Source organism: Salarias fasciatus, chromosome 8 (assembly GCF_902148845.1).
Source record: "Salarias fasciatus chromosome 8, fSalaFa1.1, whole genome shotgun sequence".
NCBI classification, from domain to species: Eukaryota; Metazoa; Chordata; class Actinopteri; order Blenniiformes; family Blenniidae; genus Salarias; species Salarias fasciatus.
In genome coordinates, this window is record NC_043752.1 from 3125974 (window position 1) to 3149323 (window position 23350).

The 23350-nt window shown below is 48.7% G+C and overlaps 1 protein-coding gene across 4 annotated transcripts in view; it reads left to right on the forward strand.

The window, feature by feature from the left end:
- Nucleotides 1-23350, forward strand: part of LOC115392832 (KAT8 regulatory NSL complex subunit 1) — a 31796-nt gene that overhangs the window by 6910 nt on the left and 1536 nt on the right. For 3 of the 4 annotated variants that reach the window (XM_030097444.1, XM_030097443.1, XM_030097442.1), the window contains 13 exons: nucleotides 354-1824; nucleotides 14719-14860; nucleotides 15024-15089; nucleotides 18043-18152; nucleotides 19564-19705; nucleotides 20323-20488; nucleotides 20887-21042; nucleotides 21441-21662; nucleotides 21749-21897; nucleotides 21985-22109; nucleotides 22421-22478; nucleotides 22786-22898; nucleotides 23025-23277. In XM_030097444.1, the coding sequence (XP_029953304.1) occupies nucleotides 422-1824; nucleotides 14719-14860; nucleotides 15024-15089; nucleotides 18043-18152; nucleotides 19564-19705; nucleotides 20323-20488; nucleotides 20887-21042; nucleotides 21441-21662; nucleotides 21749-21897; nucleotides 21985-22109; nucleotides 22421-22478; nucleotides 22786-22898; nucleotides 23025-23277 (3105 nt within the window). In that variant the 5' untranslated portion in view covers nucleotides 354-421. The remainder of the gene's footprint in view (nucleotides 1-353; nucleotides 1825-14718; nucleotides 14861-15023; nucleotides 15090-18042; nucleotides 18153-19563; nucleotides 19706-20322; nucleotides 20489-20886; nucleotides 21043-21440; nucleotides 21663-21748; nucleotides 21898-21984; nucleotides 22110-22420; nucleotides 22479-22785; nucleotides 22899-23024; nucleotides 23278-23350) is intronic. The other variant, XM_030097445.1, reaches the window with a different exon arrangement.

Sequence of the window (23350 nt, forward strand, 5' to 3'; positions counted from 1 at the left end):
CAAAATAGTTGATTTTAATGAAAAAAATGTTTTTTCATCAACAGTTCATACTAGTTAAATGTATTTCTATTTTGTTGCTACTGTACTAACATTGTTTTCAAACTAATATTTCTGTACTTCCACTTGATTCCTGTCTGAAATATTTTCAGACTAATTACACAGTTTGAGGTTTTGTGTGGTGCTGGTTCAGTTTTAAATATTTAAATCCGCAGTAGGTAGAGTCTGAACATGTTGGTTTACACAATCTCCGCATGTGGTTGTTACCTGTGATTTCATGAGAAAACATTCCCACGCAGCTTCCTGCCTTCATATTGTAACATCTTCTGGCCTCCCTGTCTGTCTGTCCTCTGCAGGCTGTCCTCAGGTGGGGCAGTAAGCGGGTGGTGTGGAGCAGGCCGCGGTGCCCGTCCCTCTGCACTGCATGGCTGCGATGGCGCCCGCTCTCACCGACGCCCCAGCCGAAGCTCACCACATCCGCTTCAAACTGGCTGCCCCATCCTCCAGTCTCTCACCAGCCAGTGCAGAGAACAACGGTAACGCCAGCAACATCCTCATCCACAGCAGCGGCCCCGCCAAGTGCAAGGCCAACCCCGAAGAGTGCCCCCTCGACTTCTGCGGCGCCGACCAGGACCAGCAGCAGCAGCAGCCCCAAGCCGACTCCGTTTCCCAGGCTTCGGCCCTGGGCAAACTGCAGCCACTGGTGGCTTCTTACTTGTGCTCTGATGTGACACCTGTCCCTTCAACTAAGGAGTCAATCAAGCTGCAAGGAGTCCTCATCAAACAGTCTGTGTTGAAGAGCCACAGAATACTGCCCAGCTCCCTGCTCAACGGCGGAGGGGACTTCCTCCTAAGGAAGAGGCAGGCGATTGAACTCTCTGGCGGTCAGCTCAAAAGTCTCATGAGTGGCGGCACCAACGGCAGTGGCCAGCCCATGGCGCCAGTCAACGGGCTGGCCAAGAAGCTGGCCACCATGTCCGGCTCGGGCTGCGTGGTTGCAGTGAACGGCGACAAGCCCCCAGCTGCGACGGACCCTCAGAACCAAACTCCACCTTTAGACACTGACACCTTGACAGCCACTTTATCGGGACACATCCCGGTAAAAGGAACCCTGAAACAGAAACATTCCCCTGAGGTTTCGGAAAGTACAGATGTAAAAAATCTTGAACTCCAAGTGCTCGAGTCTGCTGCACCTTCCCCCTTTGCCCACGACAACCCCGACCCCACCGAACAGGCCACCTTGGAAGAGGCTGATTCACACATGCCTACCGCCCAGCCGCAGGGTCCCGACAGCGAGGCGCCCAGCAGCAGCCAGCAGGGTACCCCGCCTTGCACACCTGAACATCAGCTCCCCCTACCCTGCACATCCTCGGACAGCCTTGATGCTCACGTCAGAGAGCGGACCCTCCTCAGCAGCAGCCGCCAGGTTGAGATCGAAAGCCGGCTACGGCGCCTGCGCAAACGTCTTCAGGTGGTCCAGGCCAAGCAGGTGGAGCGGCACATTCACCAGCAGCTGGGCGGCTTCTTGGACTTGGCTCTCAGCCGGTTAATCGCCAGTAATCGCAAATCGGAGGCGGTGACCCCCACGGCGACGTGGAGGAGCGGACGCCACTCCTCGTCGAACAACAGAGACGGCCTCGGACGTTTCCTGAAAAGTGGCTCCATGCCCTTGGAACTAGAGAGGCTGTACTTGAGCGGATCGGCAAACCTTCACTCAGCAGAAAGCGCCTTTGACTCTGACGTAACAGAAAGCAGCTCTGGAGGCGACTCCGACCTGGAGGAGGACGAGCTGTCCAGAGTAGACATTGAGCAGAGACACGTCAAAATGTAAGTAAACTACAGGCCGTTACACGTGCTCCTGACATATTCACCAATATAGCCTTGTAATGCGGCCGTGTGTAACGTGAGCAGCGATATCTTCTGAGTTCTAGTGTAAAGGTTCACTATGAGAACCTTGAGGAATCCTAGCACATAAAGTACTTCAGATGTTTGTAACGTTACTTTTGGGTGATACAAAGTTTTTCTGTTTTAAAAATTTTGGCAAAATAAAAAGTAAAACTTTCATTTGTGGGATGAACAGCAGAGCGGTGTGTGTGGGTTGCATCCTCGATGAGAGGCTCAGTTTTCTCTGTCAGTGCCTAAACACTGCTTATGCTGCTGTTCATAACTCATGGTGCCTGTAACCTGCCTGAAGTCCTCAGTCCAGCCCCACTGGACACCTGTGGGATCATCCTGGAGACCATGCTTGGACCATGGTGACCAAACACTAACAGCAGCTGGCTCCAACAGGTGGAGGTCGGAGAATGGAATTCAACCCTCAATGTTCTGTGGGGAGGTGGAGCGACTCATTGTTAGGTGGACTCTGATAAGATGTTCATATGTATGATATATAACCTGCAGGCTCTTCAAACATCCGTGTTCCAGTGCCAGTCTGGAATCTAACGAGGAAACTTGCAGTGAGCTGGCGTGGTAACCATTACCCAAACAGGAGTCGGTCACAGATAAAGCTGTTTGACTTTGATGGAGAAGATTTATCCGTTGTTTTAGTTCTGGAACAGATACTCGGCTCTGCTGCTCATCCCACAAATGTGAGTTAGAATGTGGGAGCATTTGAAAGGGAAACAGGCTTCCTGACAGTTGAAGCATTGTTGCAGCAGAGATATCATCTGGCAGGGCCAAACCTCTCGCTGTGCTTCGTCTTTCTCTGCTTATCAGAGTGAACCTGTGCACTGGTCTCCATTAAAGAAGCAGCCTGCTCACATTCCTCTCACAGTTCAAGGATCTGTCCTGCTGCCCAGTGAAAGTCCCTGTGTTTCCAGACCCTGCGGTCCGCCGCTCGGGCGTAGCAGGTGCTAATGACAATTATAACTGCCTGCTCTGCCTCGGCAGCGTGGGGTCAAACTCCAGGGAGGGGTAGAGCTCCTGTGTGGGCGGTATCCTGCCGAGCACGCACTGCCTCCAGTGGACTCCCCGGGGAAAAGCTGTGTGGTGTGAGAGGACTGAAACTGAACGTTGAGTGTTCCTGCGTAGCGCCCACAGAGCCTGGTGGCTGAAACGTAGACTGAAGGTGTGGGTTTCTGTTTGTACACGCCGCCTGTTGTGCCGTCAGCCGGAGCCTGCAGATGTGTTCCAGGCGAGGTTCATGTCAGAGAGCACAGTTCTGTGTCATTAGTGTTCACACAGGGGAACGCAGTCCAGCTGCTGGTTGGCCAGCGTTAATGGACTTACTGACCTGTATGAGATCTTGTAGATTATTAACAAAGTAGCAAAGAACACAGATTTTATTGTCTTTTCTCATGTTGACTTTAGACCTCTGACCTACATATCTTCATAACCACACAAGAAGTGTTGTCCTGCATACATGACCCACAAGTTAACAGAAAAGACAAGTTATTATATACAGTGGCTGTGTTGGGGCCAGCTGTGTGAATTCACATGAACAGAGCAGATAGTGATTGGTTTTGTCACCAGTTTGTTGTCTCGATTTTCCTCCTCGTCGGTGATCATCCGTTTGATCCGTTTCAATGCAGAAACATGTTGACAGGTGTTTCCTGAAAACCTCAGATGTCTGGTTTTGTTGTTGTTTTGATACTCAGGCTTTTACAAAGAACCAGATAGAATGAGCAGATATTCGCATTTCAACTTAAAGTCGATCAGCTGAAGTAGGTTACAGCTCTTCACTTCTTTTTTCCTTTCTGTAGCTTCTCGGTGGATGTGCAGTAGATGTTTGGAAGTGGTTTCAGGAAGTTGAGCTATTTAATGAGTTATGCACACATCATTTAGACAGAAGCAGCCAAGCAATGATTGTTTTGAGCAAAACAATTGATTCAGGAAATTTAACACAGAAATAAAACCTAAATACCAGGTTTTTTGAAATTTTATTGAAAATGATTGTGTTTACAATCAGGAAATAACTTTGTAGTGGCTTAGGTTAAAGTATAGACCTCAGTAATCCTCAGTCACTGCTGTTGATATGAGATGAAGGTTCTAATCTCATGTCGGTGTCTTCTGCCTGCTGATGACGTGAAGCTTTATGATTGGCTGGAAGTTGGAAGGATGGCAAACATGGTTTCATGGGACTGCATTTCTTTGGAGAAAAATGGGGATGATTTTTACCAAGAAAGGTGGATTGAATGAACAAGCAGAAATGTATAAAATGGTGAGGGGGTGCAGTGTCATATAATGACGTTGCAGTAGTGTGACGTGACCAGCAGGTGATCTAACCAGCCAGTGTCATACCGCTTTGTACCTCAGGATCATTTCCACCCGATTCTGCTTATTTGAAAAATCACATGAGATCGATATATCCTTAGTAATTAAAACTATAACTGGTTTAGAAGGCATTTAATCAACACCCCTCCATTCAGGATAATTTTTGGATTATGATTTATGCTACGATCATAAAGTTAAAAAAAACAACTAATTAGTATATTTTGGAGTATCACAGTTTGAACAACATTGATTCAATTACCTTTCCAGTTGTCCTTTAGCTATTTCAATAGATAAAAACTCCTGCTCTACCCATGGACATTGTCTCAACCATATCATATTGAACATGTTTTGAATGTAATGTTACATTTTAAAAGCTGAATCTTGAATACTTAATGCAAAATGTATAACATGGAGGAAGTATGTTAAAGAGGACATAAATGAAAACATAAACATGATCTGTCTGGCTGACGAGTGTAGAGAGTATCTTGACATTAATGACATTAAAATCATGATTAAATCAGAGGGGGCAGCATGCCAAAGGAAAAGGAATGCATTTTAACCAAGTATTTACATGTGTATGTGTTTTGTTTTTATTTTGTTTATTGTTTTTTTTTTGGTTTGTTTTTTTTTTTTTTTTTTTTTTTTGTTGGTAGAATATTAACTGAAAACACTTCAAAATTTGTCTCAGGGTAATCAAGCATTTTGTTCATGAATTAAGAGTTTCATTTAATCTCTGTCGTTCAGGCGCTCAAAAACTAATCAAGAGCGTGACTTTAACAACACTTTGTCATCCATGAATGATTAAAAGTGTAAAATTTATAGAGTAATGAGTTGATTTGCTCTGGTCCTGATACAGATCCTTCACACAGTGACTCATGTTGTCGCTGGATTGTTCCGCTAATGGGAACGGTCAGTTTGTAATCCGCTTCTGCTGTTGATGTGGTGTTGTGGATGGACGTAGTGCGCCATGTTCCTGCTTTACAATAAAAGCCTGCAGCGGTTTGCAGATGTGAAGGTTTTTATTATGAAGCAGCGGCTTCCTTCAGCCTGAGTCACTGTTTACACCACTTTTACAGCGGGAACATTTTCCACCGGATTAAACGCACTTTGAGGCTTCGGCGTCTGCAGTTAATTGTAGCTCCACATTGTGGTTGAATGCAAAACCACCTTTGGTGTCCTTTCTGAAGAGAAATGAGTGATTAATCCGAGGCAGTCGATGCTCAAGTGAGGTTGGGATCTCTTCTCAGTGACACCGCTGCACCATTTGCATTAAGTTAATGTCATTTTTCACTCAGATATTCTAAAAACCTGAAAGCAGCTTCTTCCTTAATGCTTTGATGCCAGTGGAAGATTGTTAGCTTGGATCGCTTGTAAAAACTGTAATTTAAGAACAACAAACGAGCTCTTGGAGCTACTTTAATGCTTCTTGATCAGACAGAAATGAAGCCATATGTAGCCCCTGTTCCCATCTTTGTGGCTCACTACAAGCCTTTAAAAGAGTCTGTCGTTTGGAGATGATGTCCGGAAGTCATTTCAACCTCTTTTCAATCTTGTATGAATAATTAGGGTATTACTTTCTGGAACGCTTTATCCACTTGTGAGGCGCTGAACACAGTGGCAGCTCAGTGTAGGTGTCTGCGAGGTGAACACCCTTTACAGCTCATGTAAATACCTTGTGTGTTAACTAGAGAGTTGGTGTGCTTGACGACTGGTTACCAGCCCTTTAATTTCTCAGAGTCAGCCAGATTGCCTCAAGGAAAAGTTGCAGACCCCTTCTCTGATCTGATCTGCCAAAACACGACAGTCAAGCCAAATTCTTGAAAGCCTAAGGGGGGTCCCAGACGAGAGCCAAAAGGCTCCATAATGAGGTTGTTTTAATGAACTGGTGGTAGAAATCCTTGTCTATGCAGTCGCAGTGTTCGAGAAGTGAGGATGCAGTGTGACTGTCACAGCGATCAGGAGCTGTGTTGAAGCACTCACTTTTTCGTCCGTCTGAATTATTTTCCAATTTAGAGGCGGAATTCTCATTCGCTACACGTTACTACACATTAATCCCACTGCTTTCTTCTGGCTTCACATAAACAACACTGCTGTCGTCCATCACTGGGCTTGATGCCAGATTAGCTCGCTCTTAACATGAAGTTTTGCTGTTGCCGACGGTTTCACAGCTTACAGGTTTCCAAGAGTTTGAACATATACGCCTCAGACATTTGTACACGTAGTGAAAACAGCTGTGGAGGCTCCAACCTGGTCATGTGGTGCATAGACGCTGCTCGTCGTTAAAAACTGGTTCTCAGGCCTGTGAAGCTGAAGCCCTACCTCACTGTGAACACACTGGTCTTTCAGGAAGTGTGTGTGTGTGTGTAACCATAATGCCACATTTTCACAACTGACGCTTGGTCGCAGTCACCAATTACTGGCTTACAGCTTTTCACCGGTCAACACTACAGACAATGTAGTCACGTCTTCTTCATGCTGCAACCATTGAAAACAACCTATTTGGTGAGGTTGTTGGGACGCCGTGCGCCGGCTTGGAATAATCCCGTCATCCCTGCCTGTAGTGTAGACGCGGTTTCCCGTATCTTAGCGGATTGGGGCCCAGCCAACATCTGCCGTTGTGCTCATGCGGCGCTCACGGCCTGTCTCTGAATGTGACGTCCAAAACAGATGGAGGAGTGGACGTCAATGGCCGTCTCCTCATTCCCAAAATGACCTGGGATCCATTCAGTCGGGCATGTTGCATGGAGCACGAGTCGATCAGTGTTTAAGGGACGAGTGTGATGCGGCGCCTTGTTTCTGAGGCAACAATAACGATCATTGGGAATTCTTATGTAATATCTCATGGAGACGGCAGTGAAAACGTTTCAGTGTAATAATCTGACCAGCACACGTTTAGCTGTCGGAGGCTGAAGCCGTGCAGAGGATGATGAGGCCGTGTGTGTGTGTGTGTGTGTTGGTGTGATCTTTATACAATAGGACAGTAAAAATGCCTGTCTGCCTGCCGCTCCTGAATTAGGGTAACTGGGTTGGCCGAGACTCCGGCGTGCCTTTCATGCTTATAGCTCAGCATTACTCTGCAGTCTGAGCCCTCGCTGTGTTTTTCTTTCTCTCCGCTGCTCCGTGTGTGTGTGTGGGTGTGTATTTATGAATGTGTGTGAGCGGCTGTGTAGGTTTCTGTCCTGCTCAACACATCTGGATGTGTTTAGCTCGACCCAAGTTCCTTAACACGAACCCACAGGCATTACATAACCCCCTCTTTTATGTAATGACTGCTGCAGCTCTCTCTCTCTTTCTCTCTCTCTCTCTGTCTCTATCTCTGCCTGCCTGCCCCCCCTCCCAGCTGAATTTGCCCTCTGTAGTTCTTTCTGCCCCACACCCTGTCCTGTCTGCCTCCCGACTCATTTTCCTCCTTTAACCAGCTGTCCTGCGAAGCCCTCGCCAGCCGCACTGACGGCTGAATGAAAACATCTCTTTCCGTCGTCACGTGTCTGAGCGTCGGGGTAATTTCCAGCTCTTTAAATGCGTTTGAAACCCCTTGACTCTGGGAGAACAAAGAAATGAAACTGACAGCTGCTGCTCTTGTTCCTGAACGTGAATGATGAGTGAGTGGTTTGAGAAGCAGAATGCTGAAGTGGTTTCTCTCTGGTTCATGTTGAAAAGGCTCCAGTGTCAGCAGGTCTTCATTTTCCTTCATCTTGTTCATAATCATGTTCCTCTGCTGTGTTTTGGCACAATTGCTCCCATATTTCAGAGTGTGAATACGAATATGCTACAGTGAGAGAAAATGACAGTCATTAGCTGTGCTGTGTGCTTTATGAGGGATTATCAAGCCTTTTTGTCTGTGTTTGGATTAAGCATCTATTGTTGGCCCTAAAACATGGCTTATGGTTGCCTTGCCTCTCTGTCCACTCCAGATTACATGTTTTAAGGCTCTTTCAGGAAAATGTAGATGTTATTTTCTTTGTTGCCATCCCGAGCACAACAGAGAAACAAACAGGTGACCATATTTGACAACTCTGTGTGACTTCCTGTTTCTTTCAAACTCGTCAAAAAGCATGTTGACACAATGAAATTATGGTGTCTAAACATTGACATGAGTGCTGCTGGTGGTATGTGTGCTCTTGCTCTGGTGGAGCATCTTTTCCTTTAAATTCCCCTTGATGGTACTTTTTACTTTGTCATATATCCAAAGACTTACTCCAGCAAATTGTTCACATAAAACAAGTGCAAGTTTCAGGAAAGCGTTGCTCATGATGAGACATTTAGCCACTTGAGGTAGTTTTTGTGTAAGAAACGTGTCATGAGTGTCTTCAAAGGACTGTTCACTGCTTCTTCGTGTGTGTGTGTCTGTTGCTCGTGCAGGTGTTTCAGAGATAATGAAATGTCCTTGGATAACACACAGGGTGTGGTATTTCAATAGATGACCTATAAAGGCTTAACATCAACACTAGCGTTAATGCTAACGTGGTAACTTCCACGTATCCCTGCATGTTGGGACAGAGCGGTATCACAACACTGACTCATTTGCCTTTCAACATCCATTCTATAATCTATACTGACGTGATGGAAGAACCATTGAGTAACCACACATTTTTCCTCAATTCTCATTTACATACCCAGATACATCCCCCTTCTAGAACTATGCAATTAGTCCTAACCCATCTAACAAAGGAGAAGAATGCACTAATTGTTGTCTTGACAAAGTGATGAAATTGTTTTGTTTGCTCTACCACAAGTGGGATTACCTCATTTTTCTGTTTTCTGTCTGTATTCAACCCTGAAAGCCAGTTAATTTTGATGTGTGCAGATTGTTTGCATTGTGTTTACATGTTAGTGGCAGTGTTCTCTCAGAAGCACAGCTTCAATCTTGTGTGTTGTAGGAAATTGTTTTAGGATTTTTCTCTTCAGGATGTGGACGTACAGGTCTGCTCAGAGAAACATGCAATCATTCCTAATGCTGGTGTAAAAAAATACTGCACGATATGGACGTTCTGTTCTGTCCTACTGTTCATGCTCCGTAACATGCAGCCCTGATCAGTAGGCCTGGATAGTAATATTGTTTTTGGTATATTGATAAGTTATTGGAGCCAATTACCTGAGAAAATAATAGAATTTGTGATTTAAAATTTTTTTTCCTCAACAAGGGACTTGCTGTTTGAGCATGTGGGGAGAAAAACACTGTTTACTGTCGTGTACAAGTGGCCACACAGGACGGCCTGGGAAAGAAGCCGTGATTTCATTTAAACACAGGGAGAGGAAGCTGGTCCTCCAGGGAGGCATTGATTGTGCTGTATTCAGCTGTAAAGAGGTAGAAAGCAGCAGCTCCTCTCTCACCTGCACACTGCGGCCGGTCACGGCACCAAGTGGATGCAGATGTCAGCCGGTCAGTCACGGAAAGTTACTGATAGTGGGAGACAGCCCGTACACAACGTCTGGAAGGCAGAGGAGGCGGGGGTGGCGCTCTCAGAGCATATTGCATGCAATTTGGAGACGACGTAAATCAGCTGCTCCAGGAAACAGCTGCACACAAGTCGGTCTCTTAGCTAGAAGTTATTGTTTCTGTGCATTAAGGAATGATTATCTGCATCATCCGAGAGAATCCAGCCTTTAATAGCACTAAAATAATACTGTACATTTCAGAGCCAAGCTAGTCTCCTCTGACTTATCTATTCACTCATGTTTTTGAAACTGTTTATTTTTTCCATTGATTTAAATCTTTGTTAAGAAAACCTTCGTCAGGTGGCTCTGGAAGATTTCAAATTGTTGCGTTAATAGTGGTGTGTGAGAATAGTAACTCCAGTGACTGAAGATGTCTTGTAGTGGAAGCTAGGCTTTCATATGAAGGGCTCACATCAACATGTGGCCTCAGTACTGACGACAGTCGGTAATGGCAGACAACAGCATGTTGATGGTTAGGCTCCAACAGAAAGCTAATCCACCAGCAAACTGTGTGTCCATATGGAAAGGAAGTGCCCCCCACCCCCATTACAGGCACACAGTATGGAGCAGTGGAGAGCAGAAAAATGATTTACCTAATGCAAATTTAACCACAGATGGATGAGTGAGCAGTGCAAAGAGGCATGTCAGCTTGACCTGCGCCTGGTCTGACCGGCCGTCCTCTGTCCTGCGTACTGCCTGGTCCACACAGGGTCACGCAGTCAGTACTCAGAACACCCACACCCTTTTCCAGTTCTGTGACCATAGGTAGGGGTGTGGATGTCGATCGGTTGGCAGAAATTTTCGGCTCACTGTGACTGTGGTCGCTCATCCTTACTGGACTGGCAAATTATGAATGCTTGTTGGGTTACATGATTTATAGAATACAGCTGCTTTCCTGCTTCATTTACTTGGTTCTTTCATTCTTGTGTTGGCCTGCAAGCTAACATTCATGGCCTCACACGTGCATGAGTGCACAGTGTAAATTCTTTCAAGATTGATCCTTTATTGATTTTACTGAAAAAGGTGGGTAAAGGATGCTGCAGTCGGTCAGATCTATTTCTTTGAGAACTGGGGTCTCCCCAGAAGTGGCTCCGCTGAAACCCGTTGCCCACCCGACGACTGATGGTCCTCCACCGGCTGCCCCACATCCCGGCTTCCTGCTTGTTTTTGTCTGTTTCCTGAGCCGTCCTGGTGGGAGTTGGATGGGTGAGTGCGGTATGGCGTTGCCCGGCGCCGTACGACATATGTGCTCCATCCAGAGAAGTACCATAACCAGGAATGTGCTGACAGCCAGAAAACAGTGGCGGTAGTGATTGCCGCTGGTGCTTTTGTGCGTGTGGGAGTAGAGGAGGGGGGAGGGAGATATGTCCTGGTTTCAGGGAGGGGGGAGTGCCTGTGGGAGGGGGAGGGGTTTTCTCAGTGCCGGTAACGACTCCTCCTCGTCACTCCGTCACTGACGATGGAGGTCATTGGACTCAACACAGCCTCTGTTTGTTTGACTGGACTGCAGCCCTTCCTGCTCTCGTCATCCTGAGCCCTAACAGCAAACTGAAAGGAGTGTCCCTTCTACCACCTGGATTCCCATATCATCAGTCAGTGGCTTCTCGCTGGTTAAAATTTTTTAAGAACATTTTACAAGTGGAAGGAAATTTCTCCAGTTTGAATTTAAATCAACAAAAACAAGCTGCGTTATTGTGAAAAGCTCTTCTCCTTCGATCATGTTCCACGTTCATTCTGCACGTTCTGGGCTTAAACTTCTAACCCCGGGTGTGTTCATTGCCGTCTGATTTTTATCACATAGACTATTCTTAACCATGTAAGTCACAACAGTTGACAACTGTTGTGTCAATACAGATATATGGTTATTGAATCACTCGGATCTGTGGCTCCTCCTTTTCCCCCTGAAGCAGCCCTGCTGTGCCTTCTAAGGGTGCTTTCACACAAGCACTGGGCCAGTCTACAGTTTGTTTCAGGGATAGTCCGGTTCTTCTGGGCCATTGTGGACCCCCCCCCCCCCCCCCCCCCCCCAGACTGTGGTCCAGGCCAAAGAAGTGAACTCTGGTCGGCTTGGAAACGCATCTTGCTTCACTTGAGTGACCTCTGGTCTGATAACGTGACAGCAAAGCTAACTCTCAGTGGACCGACACAACGGACGTGGCGTAGACTGCAGTGCATTTTGGGTCATAAATAAAGCTAAAAGCAGGAATCCAAAGAAGCAGGCACTGAGCATAAGGAAAAGTTTGAACAACATGTCGTGAGCGGAGGACGTGGTGTAATGAGAATGTGCAGGCGCCTTTTGATATTTGAACAAAATATGTTGTGATTTCTTGTGGCTAGCTACGAGCTGATTAAAGGCGAGGGATCTCCACTCACTAACGACTGACTTTTTTAGATTGTATTAAATACAACTTTTTTTTTTTTTTTTAAATCAAGTGGTTCCCATTTCCCATAGTGTTTTTTTTTCTTCCCTCTCATGGAAAAGCACAGCATCTGAAAATGGCACGTAGGGGAGGCGTGTCACTTCCGAGCAGCTAGGTGGTGTTGAGATAAAGAAGCTTCCCTTCAATTGCAGAACTTCAGCACAGGAGAGGGAAGTGTGTACCATCTAGCGTCACACAACACACACTCAAACTCAACGTTAATGAGTTAATCAGTTGTACTTTAGTCATGTTTAGCATGCAGCACAGCTTTGTTACGTAGTTGCACCTGATTGGACAAACACTTCACTGTGGGGCTGTCTGGATATCAGATAAGACCAAGATGGCTGCTCAGTCACAAAGATTCCTTTTTTTTTTTTACTGAAACAGATGATAAGTATCACTGTAGACGTTTGAGGGGTAAAATAAACTGTGCAGTTGCAGAATCTCTTATCTGCCTGTGCTTTTATTCCACTGCAGCCAGTTCAGACCTTTTATGGAAGTTGCCAATTCAGAATTGAGCTTCATGCAGATGAGCTCAGGGCAGCTCCGGGGCAAGCTGGTACTGCGGTGCATTCCACATAGACAATGAATGGGATGTGGGAAATTGACTGTCCTCTGGACCCGAAATGACTCAATCTTTAAAAAAAAAAAAAAAAAAAACCCAATTTGGCAAATTTTTATTGTGGACTGTCACATCGATGTTTCATTGTTTTCATTTCTGATTGGAGACACTTCAGTCATCCCACAAATCCTGTCGATCACTCGTATGCCTGACAGCTCTGAGCTGGAGCTCGTCTGTCTAAAGGATTCTGTGCGCTTTCATTGAAAACAGTTTTCAGTGTTTGTCACGCTGCAGACCGGTGCCTGTCCTCTACACTCCAGTAGAAGACATCTACCATGTGACAGCAGCTGAAACTGCAGCGCTGCTCTACACCTTATTTCCACTCAGCCTAAGCAGATCTCACACTCGGCGCCTGCCTCTCCATGAATGCTGCTGACACCGTGTAACTGAGCTTTGTGTTTGCTGCCAGTTTAGCAAAGTGCAGTAATCACTTTAACTGAATGAGAAGCGGCATTACCTGTCTGGATCTCCTCTGGTCTGAACTCTTAACTGGTAGCACATGTCTTTCTTTTGAGCCTGACAGAAGCGAGTCTCTGTTTATGAAAAGTTCCCATGGTGTTGGGTCAGAGTCGGTCCTCCTGAGACGTCCCAAGGCCTGGAGTCAGGATCTATTGTTCTTTTCCCATCATGCCTGTGTTGAATTTCTGTGACGTCGGAGGAAAGCTGGATTTGCCTTTGTACGCAGACTCGTTCTGACATGTCTGTTCCTGCTTCACTGCCTCCATTGTGTTTTCATATACAGTTAATCTCCTCTGTAATAGAAATGGAGCTCCTTGAGGTTGTTTTCAGCCTCAGGGACGTTACACCTAGCCCGTCCTCCTCCCGGAGCACCGTTGTCCACCCACTGTGGTGAATCATGGCACACGGGCTCGGAGCAGTTGGTGAAGCGGCTGGCGCCGCACGCTTCCACACCACCGGAGTCGTTTTGAGACGAGCTTCCACGGCAGACTCCGTGCATGCAAATGAATTACCAGGTCATTGATCTGATACTCCAGCCACAGGCGCAGCAGCGCAGGTCTGAAGCAGGAAACACTGCAGCTGCAGCTCTCTTTGATGCTGTGTTGCAACAGACGAGGCGTAGAAGCCAAATGTGGCAGCTGAGTGAAAGAAAAAGGTTTGATTGTGCCGATTGTTGGCCGACGTGCATCAAAGCCACGAGAAGTCTCCTGCAGCTCAGCCCCACAATAAGACAGGATACATGGTTGGATTATTGGTTATCCTGGTGTCTGACCCAGCCCCACCCCCCCAGCACCCTGTGGCCTGTAGATTGCTTTTAAAGCCCGTCTGTTCCTCTCCAGACTGCCGCAGCTTCCCAGCTCAAGTCGTCCCGATTTATTCCCCTCTTCCTTCCCCTCTCCTCTCTCTCTCCGTCAACTTCCTCCACCGTGACGGTGGAGCGCAGAAAGAATGAAAACAGATGGGTGTGGGGAGGAGGAAGCACAGAGGAGTGCGAGGTCTATCTTTGTCTGCCATCTGAGTCATTATTTTCATTGTTCAGGCCCGATTGGGACTGAACAGCGCCCTCTGTGGCGGCTGCAGCACAGTGCGAGAGCAGACATTTTCCTCTCATGTCTGCCTTTGAAATGCCCATTCTGTGTGTCATACTGGTAAAATGGAGTACTCTGCTCTCAGCTGGCACTCTCTCTCTGCCTTGGAGTACATAAGTGGAATGAAAATCCTCATTTTTGAAGCTTCTCCCAGTCAGAATGTTCGCCTAATCATATTGTTTTTTTGGCCTGGAATGCTTTTCCAGGCTGCCTGCAGCTGCCATGGCTGGGAGCTGTGTGTTCTGTTGATTCACTGACCTCTGCAGTCTGACAGGGGAAATGCTCTCTGCTCACTGGCACTTTCTATTATTTAACATAAATTAGTGTATTTGCAAACCAAACTGACACAAACAATACCTGAATCTCAGCCGTGTGTCGGTGTTTGTGCCAAATGGGACTCTGATGCTGTTGGAGGCAGAGCGTTATTTGTTGAACTTGAAAACAAACATTCACCGCCTCCTTTTTTTAAATTTCTCCCCAGATGGAAGCGGGCGGAGAGCCGCTACACGGTGGAGCGAGCTGCCATCATCAGCCACTGGAACTGGCTCCAGGCCCACATCTCGGACTTGGAGTACCGCATCCGACAGCAGACCGACATCTGCAGACAGATCCGCGTCAGCAAGGTCAGCCTCTTCCTGTTTGTCTACATGTGCCTGTTCAGTTTCAGCCTCTCCGTATCTTCAGTCTGTGATCTTGAAAATACCAAGAGAGACGCTTTCACACTGACAGATGATGGAGCTGTTATTGCCATGCCAGTCTAACCGATCTTCATCTGTTGGTTGTCAGGGTTCTGTGGAGCTGGGCGGCGTTGCTCCCAGTGCTGAAGTGAAGATGGAACCTGTCAGTACTCAGGTAAGAACACCGTTTCCTCCACAGCTTTGCACGTTCTGCAGCCTTGTTTGAAAAATTGTCGCAGCCTACAATAATCAGGATGTGGAGTTTGATTTCAGATCATTAAGAAGAAAATAGGTCTGTTTGTGTGCTTGTATCTGCTGATTGGTTGTAATAGATGAAGGTTGCAGATGCATCATGAGGGACAAGACTCCAGATAAATGGCCCTACATGGAATTTAATTAATCTGAAACAGGTCAAGTCCTTTTCTGAACTCAGTGATGGTTTTCCTGCACTTCAGTTCTGGTTGGCTGCAGTTGATTTCTCATTAGAAATGTCTTACATTGAGTTGAGTAGAATCTAATCACACTGACTGGCAGAGCTCACTGTTATTACCGGACCAGTTTTGGCTTGAGGTTACAGAAGCGAGCTTGGAGCTGTAGAGTCGCCTGTTTGAATCATATTTCAGTAATGACAGTGAAAGCCAGCAGCCATGTCAAACCTGCACACCCCCACTGTGACCTCTGAACCCTGCAGACTCCGTAATGCCTGCCGGAGGCTGTCCGCTGCCCCCTGACGCCCACCTCTAACCTTTTCACTGCTTATTGTTCATGTAAAATAAATGGCGGTCTTCAGTGCACGGCTGATGTCTTTTGGTCTCTGTTGGGTCCTATCTTGGGAGCACTGGATCTGTTCCGAGGGCACCAGGGGTCTCAGGAGGACCCGGACGTGTTGTCTGCTACCAATCTGCTGAGATTAAATCAACCAGATGAACTTGGAAGGCTGCTGGATGGTTTAATTTTGAAGACTCCTGCTTTTCTGTGTTAATGGAACTGAGTCATGTGTTGTGGCTCCTCGGTCAGATTCGGTGTTTGGAGATGTGATGGCAGTTCTCTCTCGTTGTTAACCCTTTTCTCCCAAACTGCTAGAAGCATTTCATCCTCAGGTTCTTATATAGAGGAATTCTGACAGCCAGACTCTGAAGGCTGATGGAGATCGGTTGTGAAATCGAAAAGCAACCACAGTCCCCTCCCCCCAAAAAAGATCATTTTTTTACTTGGAAAAAAGGCAAAGTTCGATCCATCTTTTGCTGGATGTTTGTCAGAAAATACTGTCAATACTCCACTGAGGATTACTGTTATCCCACAATACGACTCGGGAAAATGGCCTGGGAGCTGCTGGGGGGACCAGCGTGGAAGCCTACCAGAAATTCTGTTTTAGAGAAGTGAGATCCCACCGTTTGTTGAAGCATGTTGTTAATAGAATAGAAAGTTATTACTTCAGTGACTCAGAGATGCAGCCTGAACTGAAACAGTATTTTTGTCATTGTGACCGCAGAAGAAATCCACCTTCTCCTAGATTCATAGCTTATTATTAAACACGGGCAGCGCAGTCTGAGTGTAGCGCCGCGAATCCATCATGCATTCATTTAGCGATCAGCTTGTTATTATTAGTCCTGGAGAAACAGGAGTGTTCCCAAGCATCTCCACCTGCCTGTTGAAGGATGGAGAGTGAATGTTTCCGAGTTTCCGGCGATAAAGAGCATTTCTGATTAGTTGAAAGGTCATGGTGGATGAAACCTGCTTCCAAGCCGTTTCTGGGTCATGTAGCCATAAATCTGTCTGGAATATTCCACACCACAGAAGTTCCACTGTTAGTCTTCAGATTTGCTCTTGAACTGCAGAGATTGTGAAGAAAACTCAAACGTGATGAAAGCCTAGATGACGAGGCTCTGCTGGGTGGAAGAGCTCGCAGCTCCACCTGTTGATTGAAGTGTTTTCACCGGCTGCCTGCTGGTCAGCTGGAATAAAGCGTTGAACGAGACCCTCTGGTTGTTTTCCTTCCATCGTCGGTCCTGGATTCAACTGATCCGTTTCTGCTTTTTTTACTTTGTGCCTGATTATCTAACCGCAGGTTTACTGTGATCAGAAACAAACCTCAAAGACTTGAAAAGGCTCTCAGCTGTGACTCACGGAGCATTTCCTGCTTGAAACAGGAAATATGCTCAGTCACCTTCTCTGATTACTGTAATAAATGAAGATGTGACTTCAGAGCGCCGAGCCTCTGAACTGATGAGTCCAACAGGTCGTTTGGCTCCTGCTCTCTTCTCTGCAGTCGCTCTGGAAGTCAAAGAAGAGGTGGAATGAGACAGGGAATTGTTTTTTAATGTCAGACCCAAGTCTTTCAGACGGTAGCGGATTCCTCAGTGACCTCCCGTGCACACGTTTGTTCCTCAGCGACCTCACGTGCACGCCTTTGTTACCGACATTCATCAGTGTATCTTTTATTATGTGGGCTTTTCAACCTAAAGTCCCTTTGACATGTATTTTACAGTAGAGACCTGGTCAAAGGTAGCAGTCAGTGTGAAAACACGCACGCACGCGCGTGCGCACGCACCACCTTAATATGTCCCTGAATTTCTATAGTTTACATATGGATTCCTTCTCCTTGATTCAGTTATTCTTTTTTTAAATTTTGTCTTCTTTTTATTGATTTGATTAATAGTGAAGCAGCTGTATATTTGATTTTAATTTGTGTGTGTGTGTGTGTGTGTGTGTGTGTGTGTGCTTTGAGTATTTCCTTTAATCGCTTGTAATGCAGTATGGTTCTAGCTGAAATATGCAATACAGAGGAAATTATCTGTCGTTCTGAACGTCCTCAAACGTTTGATGAAAAGAGAAAATAAAGGAAAGCGCTGATGGTGGAGTCGATAGTGCAGCAGTGTGTTTCATAAAAACCACAGTGCTGGTGAAGAAGACTTGTCCTGATGAGGCTGCACAGTGTTGTGAGCTTTGGGAGAGCCCGGCCCTTTTCCACACATCTGGACTGAATAATTTAAGGCCAGAGGAGCAGGATGATTCAGTCTGCCTGTTATGTAGTTTCTTTAAATACCCTGCTCCGGCAGGCCGGCCGCTGCCGTGCCAGTTAACACGAGGTGGAGCCTCACTGGTTTTTGTCTTATCTGTCCTCGCAGGATGTGGTGTGTGAACGGCTGGAGCATGCAGGCGCCGCCCTCCTCAGCGCCGCGGAGCCCGGCCCCTGGAAAGGTCAAAACGGGCAGCCGGTTAACGGCGTGCTCAGCAGGTATGGCTGCTAACCACCCGGAGAAACCGCACCTGAGTGGATTCAGAGCAGGAAGGCTGCAGTCGAAAGGGGGAAAACAGATATATGACGTGGTCTCCACACATTTCCTTTTAGCTGATAATTCTTAAAGCTCAGCGTTGATTTCTGTTTCAGCCACAACAGTAAAATGACAGCAGAACGCTCAAAGAAACTGTTGAATGAGCCCCGAGGAGGCTGGTCTGAGCCCCGAGGACGTGGACTGACTTCACTGAGCTTAATGAACAATCTGACCTCCGACTGCCCGTCTTCAGGATAATGTGTTGGGAAAAAACCGTCCCTTCTCAGAACTCCAGAGTTGTGTAGTGAAATCCTTAAAGATTCACATCCAGAACAACTGGATCTCAACTGATCCAGACCAGAGAAATGAGTAGAAATAGTCTTTCTGGAAAACTATGGGAAGTATTAAGTTTAAAAAAAAAAAAGAAAGAAAAGGGTGACATTTATTGTTTTGCAAACCGTCTGTGAAGGAGCCGTTTCAACACGCAGGAAAATCTAAAGCGAGTCTCCCGCTTCCAGCATTTTTCAGCTTTCAGCCTGCGTGTTCTCATCAATTCACTCATTCACAGCTCCGACATCAATGCCAATTCATCCATGAGGTGACAGGAAGTAGGCCGACGTCCGCCGTTTTCTCTTTAACAAAATGAATTCAAACCTCAGTTTCTGTGTTGAAGGTCTGTTTTTACTGCGTCCTGCGGCCTGAGTTGGACCTGAAGCTGGACGTTTGACACCCTGCTGCTGCTGGTTTCACTACTGCGTCACTGAGAACAGGGAACCTTTACGGGCTAGTCTGAAAACTGGAAGTAATCTGATAAGTGTATTCACCAGAACTGACGCCCTCACAGGAAGTCGACTGAAAAGCAGCAGCAGTATCAGATTAATGATTTGCATGCCTGAAGACGTCAGAGTGCTTTGAGGAAATCTAAGCAGATTCGTCTGATTTCTCATCATCCAATAACTGCTGTAATCTAATAATTCTGATCACATTATGCTGTTGACTCGATCACTTCAGTAATCTGGTCGTGATCTGTGGTCAGACTCACTGGCGCCGCCTGCTGTTCATTCCTCCGTCTCGGTTTAGCTTCATGGCCTCAACAGAAGCAGCGGACCGATCAGCAGCCACACACTTGGAGAGAACATGCAAACTCCACCGCAGTGCAGCCCGGAGTTCTCTTGTTTGTCGTCTCTCAGGCCGTATCGGACCGTCCTGTGACGACCTGAGTGTTTGACTTTAGAAGATTTGTAGTCTTTTCTGACTGGAGTCATGAAACTGCTTCAGATCGATTCCCGCCGTCCTCAGAAAGTTAGAGCTCATGTGGAGTGTGTGTGTGTGTTTGTGTAACTGGGCTGTGTGTGCTTTGCTCCTCTGTTCCAGGATGGCAGACAGTACAGACACAAAGCACCAGCAGCCGGCGGCCTTCGACAACACGTGCGTGGCCGCTCGCACACGCCCGCTCGTCAGCTGCCGGCGACGGCGGCTCATTCAGCCCAACACTGTGCCCAACCTCAACGGCAAGGTGAGGAGCCGCCGCCGCCGCTTCCTCCTCCTGGAGCTGCTTCTCCTTTCTTTACTGTCAGTTCTGCGCTGAATGAATCTGAAGCTCACCGCCGTAAACAGGCATTATTTTATTTTCCTCTCCGTTCCTGTTTGGAGATGTTTGGTCCAGCAGCACATGAATGGGCTTTTTATCCTGACGACACGCGGCGCGTTTCAGGCCCTGAACCACTTGGAAACAACACGACCGAGTGATTAGTGGAAGCGTCAGGGCGTCTTCTTTTAGAGCCCAGCAACACAGACGAGGAATCACAAGTTTTCGATGAAGGAAACCCAAACACCAGACGATTGTTGGCGCTTTTTGCCCCCAAACGAGAGGCAGAGCGTGACGAGCGCGCACGTACAGACCGAGCAGCTACTGGAAGAGCCGACAGCCCTCCGGCCTGGAACCTTCAGCGAGCAGGGATCAGTGTCCAGGATGGAATTAGACCCGGTCTCTGGGTCCAGACTCGCTCGGTCCGGGCCGAGTTGAAGCGATAGCTTGAATCAGACGGGTGTGGATGAAGTGTTTGAACCCGGCGCCGCTCTGATGCTCCAGTCCCCAGTCGGTTCTCACACAGCCTCCGTTTCTCTCTGCAGGCTCAGAGGAGCAGCTGTTTGCAGTGTCACTGCAGGGTCAACCCCAGCTGTGTGATGTGCGGTGGCTGGCCCACCCCCAGAGAGGACCCCCAGTACGAGCTGCCCACCCTGGAGCGCCTGTCAAGGCTGGATCTTGGCGTCCACCCCATCCTCTCCTTCCCCGACGGTCAGTGCGGCGCTCAGAGCGGCTCCGGTTTACCCAGCGGCTTCCTCCCCGGCTTCCAGAGGAAGACCGACAGGGAGGGGCCGCGGAGGGACGGCCAGCAGGAAGCGCTTTCAAAACATTTTCACTGCGTTATGAGTCAGATCACATTCCTCACATGCAGCCTGTTTGGAGCTGGTTCCTGTTCTCTCCGCTGATTTATGCCGTCTTGCAAACAAATGCTGAAGCTATGAGTCCAGGCTGGAAGCCGTCATTCAGGAGGCTCCAGCAGAATCTTCATCCTAATCTCTGTTGCACATTTTTTTTCCCAGTTTCTTCACTGCAGTAGTTTGTTGTGATGGACCGAACGAAGCAGGAAGTGAACACAGTCTGTCTCTGTCTGTCCGCCTGTCTGCCTGCAGACGTCTGTATAGGTCTGCGTCTGCAGCAGGTCATGAAGGGCCAGTGGCAGACCAAGTCCCTGGAGAGGAGCAAACCACTGAAGAAGCTCTCGCTCAAACACAAGCTGTCCTCGTCCAAAGAGAAGCACAAGTTCACCAACTCGCTCATGGCAGTCAGTGAGTACCCAGCTCCGGTCCTCTTTGTGCCTTTCAGACATCCTCACCTGGACCTTTAATCTCATCTTATATACCTGAATCCAGCGTCCTTCAGTAAGTTTTGTATTTTACGGTTTTAATGAAGCGAGAGGCGGCAGTGGACAGAAGTGTTGATGTGTCCCAGGAGGACCGTCCAGCATCCTGTGAGCCGCAGTCGATGGACGCTGGAGTTATTTCACTCAACTTGAGTTGTTTTTGTGAAATTCGAAGTCATAATTCTCATTGCTTCCTGTGTGAAGTGTGAGCGTCCGAGGCTTCCTCTGCCCGGCGGCCCGGTGGGCGGCAGAGCGCAGCGCGGCTCTTTAATGTGTGGCGTGAAGCCGGAGACGTGTTGACCCGGCCGCCTGCTGCCGTTTCAGGACTGGGTCACTATAAAAACCGCTCGGAGAAGCCGCGGCCGGTGGACAGCGGCGTGGCCGCCGCCGCCGGCAGCAGCAGCTCGGTGCTGAACTCGGCCCGGCTGGAGGGTCCGGCCGTCTGCAAGACGGAGCGGCTGCAGGGCCTCGCCGGCTCCCTGGGGCCCTACGACAAGAACTACAGCCGCAAGAGATTAAGAGAGCACTCGCTGGACCGGGCCGACTGTGAGTGAGCCGCCCAGCGCCGCGGGTCACGCCGTCGCGCCGCCGAGCGTCCGTCTCAGTCCGTCCGTCTGCTTCTCGCCCCGCAGCGTCCCCGAAGCTCTTCCTGGACTCCAGCAGCTCCTGTCCCGCCCTGGCCAGCATGTCCCTCCACAGCCCGCTCAGCCGCCAGCTGTCCACGTCCTCCGAGAGCTCCGCGCCGCTGGGCCCCGGCAGCCAGAGCGTCCCCAACACCCCCGTAAGGACCGGGGCCGCGGTGGCCCCTACGCAGCACAGCAACACGACACAACACACTTCCTGCTCACAGCCCCGTGTGTTCCTCCAGCAGCAGCCCATCAAGCGGCGGCGAGGCGAGAGCTCCTTCGACATCAACAACATCGTGATCCCCATGTCCGTGGCCGCCACCACCCGGGTGGAGAAGCTGCAGTACAAGGAGATCCTGACACCCAGGTGAGAGACCCCGCCATCCCATAATACCCTGCCGCAGTGCAGAGGGCCCGGTTCAGGTGTGACGCCGGAGGGCGGCAGCTCCAGCTGATCTCCAGAACGCCGAAATGTCAGGAGAACAGCGGCGCCTTTGTTCAGTTTTATTCCCTCGAGGCTTCGGTCGAACACAAAGGACCACGTTGTGGCTCTCGCACTCTGAAGTCGCCGCTGATTCATCATACAGACGTAGTCTTTCTGATCAGTAATCAGTCGTAGAGCGACCCGGAGAGTCGCCGTCACTTCCTGATCTGACGTTTGGATCTTCTCTCTCACAGCTGGAGGTCTGTGGATATTTTCTCCCAGCCCATCACCGAGGAGGAGGACGAACGAGAGGTGAGAGCAGATCCACACACACACACACACACACACACACACGCTCACTCACACACACACACACACACACACACACACACACACTCCGGAGTGAACGACGCCCCCTGCTGGTCAAATCCCACCACTGTTACATAACCGATGTAGTAAAGGAAGGACTTAAAACCTGCGTCTGATGAAGCTTCCTGAAGGGTTGGAGTCCAGATGAGGAGCTTCAGCCAGTTTAGAAATGTCTTCAGGGGCCGTTCAGTGATGATGGATTGTTGACTGTGCGTGTTTGTGTGTGTGTGTTCGTGTGTGTGTGTTCCAGTTGGAGGACTTGACGGATGCCGCCTTCATCCAGCTCCATCAGCCCTACGAGGACCAGGAGCGCTCCCGCTGGACCTGGATGGCTCTGGCTCCGGCTAAGAGGAGAGGCAGCAGGTGAGCCAGTCGCCCTGCACACACACACACACACAATCACACACACCCTGCAGTGTGTGTGTGGGAGCAGTTTTGCAGGGGGGGTTGAAGTGGTGGAGCGGCTCCTGAGCGCTCTGTGTCCTTCAGGTCCTACAAGTCGGTGGACGGACGGACCACGCCGCTCCTGTGTGGGACCAACCCCCCCACCCCCCAGCCGGCGTCGCCCGACCCGGGCCACTGCCCCCTCCTGCACGACTACAGCCACGTGCCGTCGCCCATGAGCCCCGCCAGCCCCGACACGGCGTCCAACCCGCACACGCCGTGCTCCCGGGACTCGCACCGGCTGCTGTCCAGCGAGGACACGCGCTGCTCCACGCCGGACTTCACCTTCGAGGAGCGGGTAGGAGTGGCGGCCGCCCCGGGGGTCTCGGTCCGGGTTCCAGTCTGGGTTCCAGTCTGTCAGCCTGTAACGC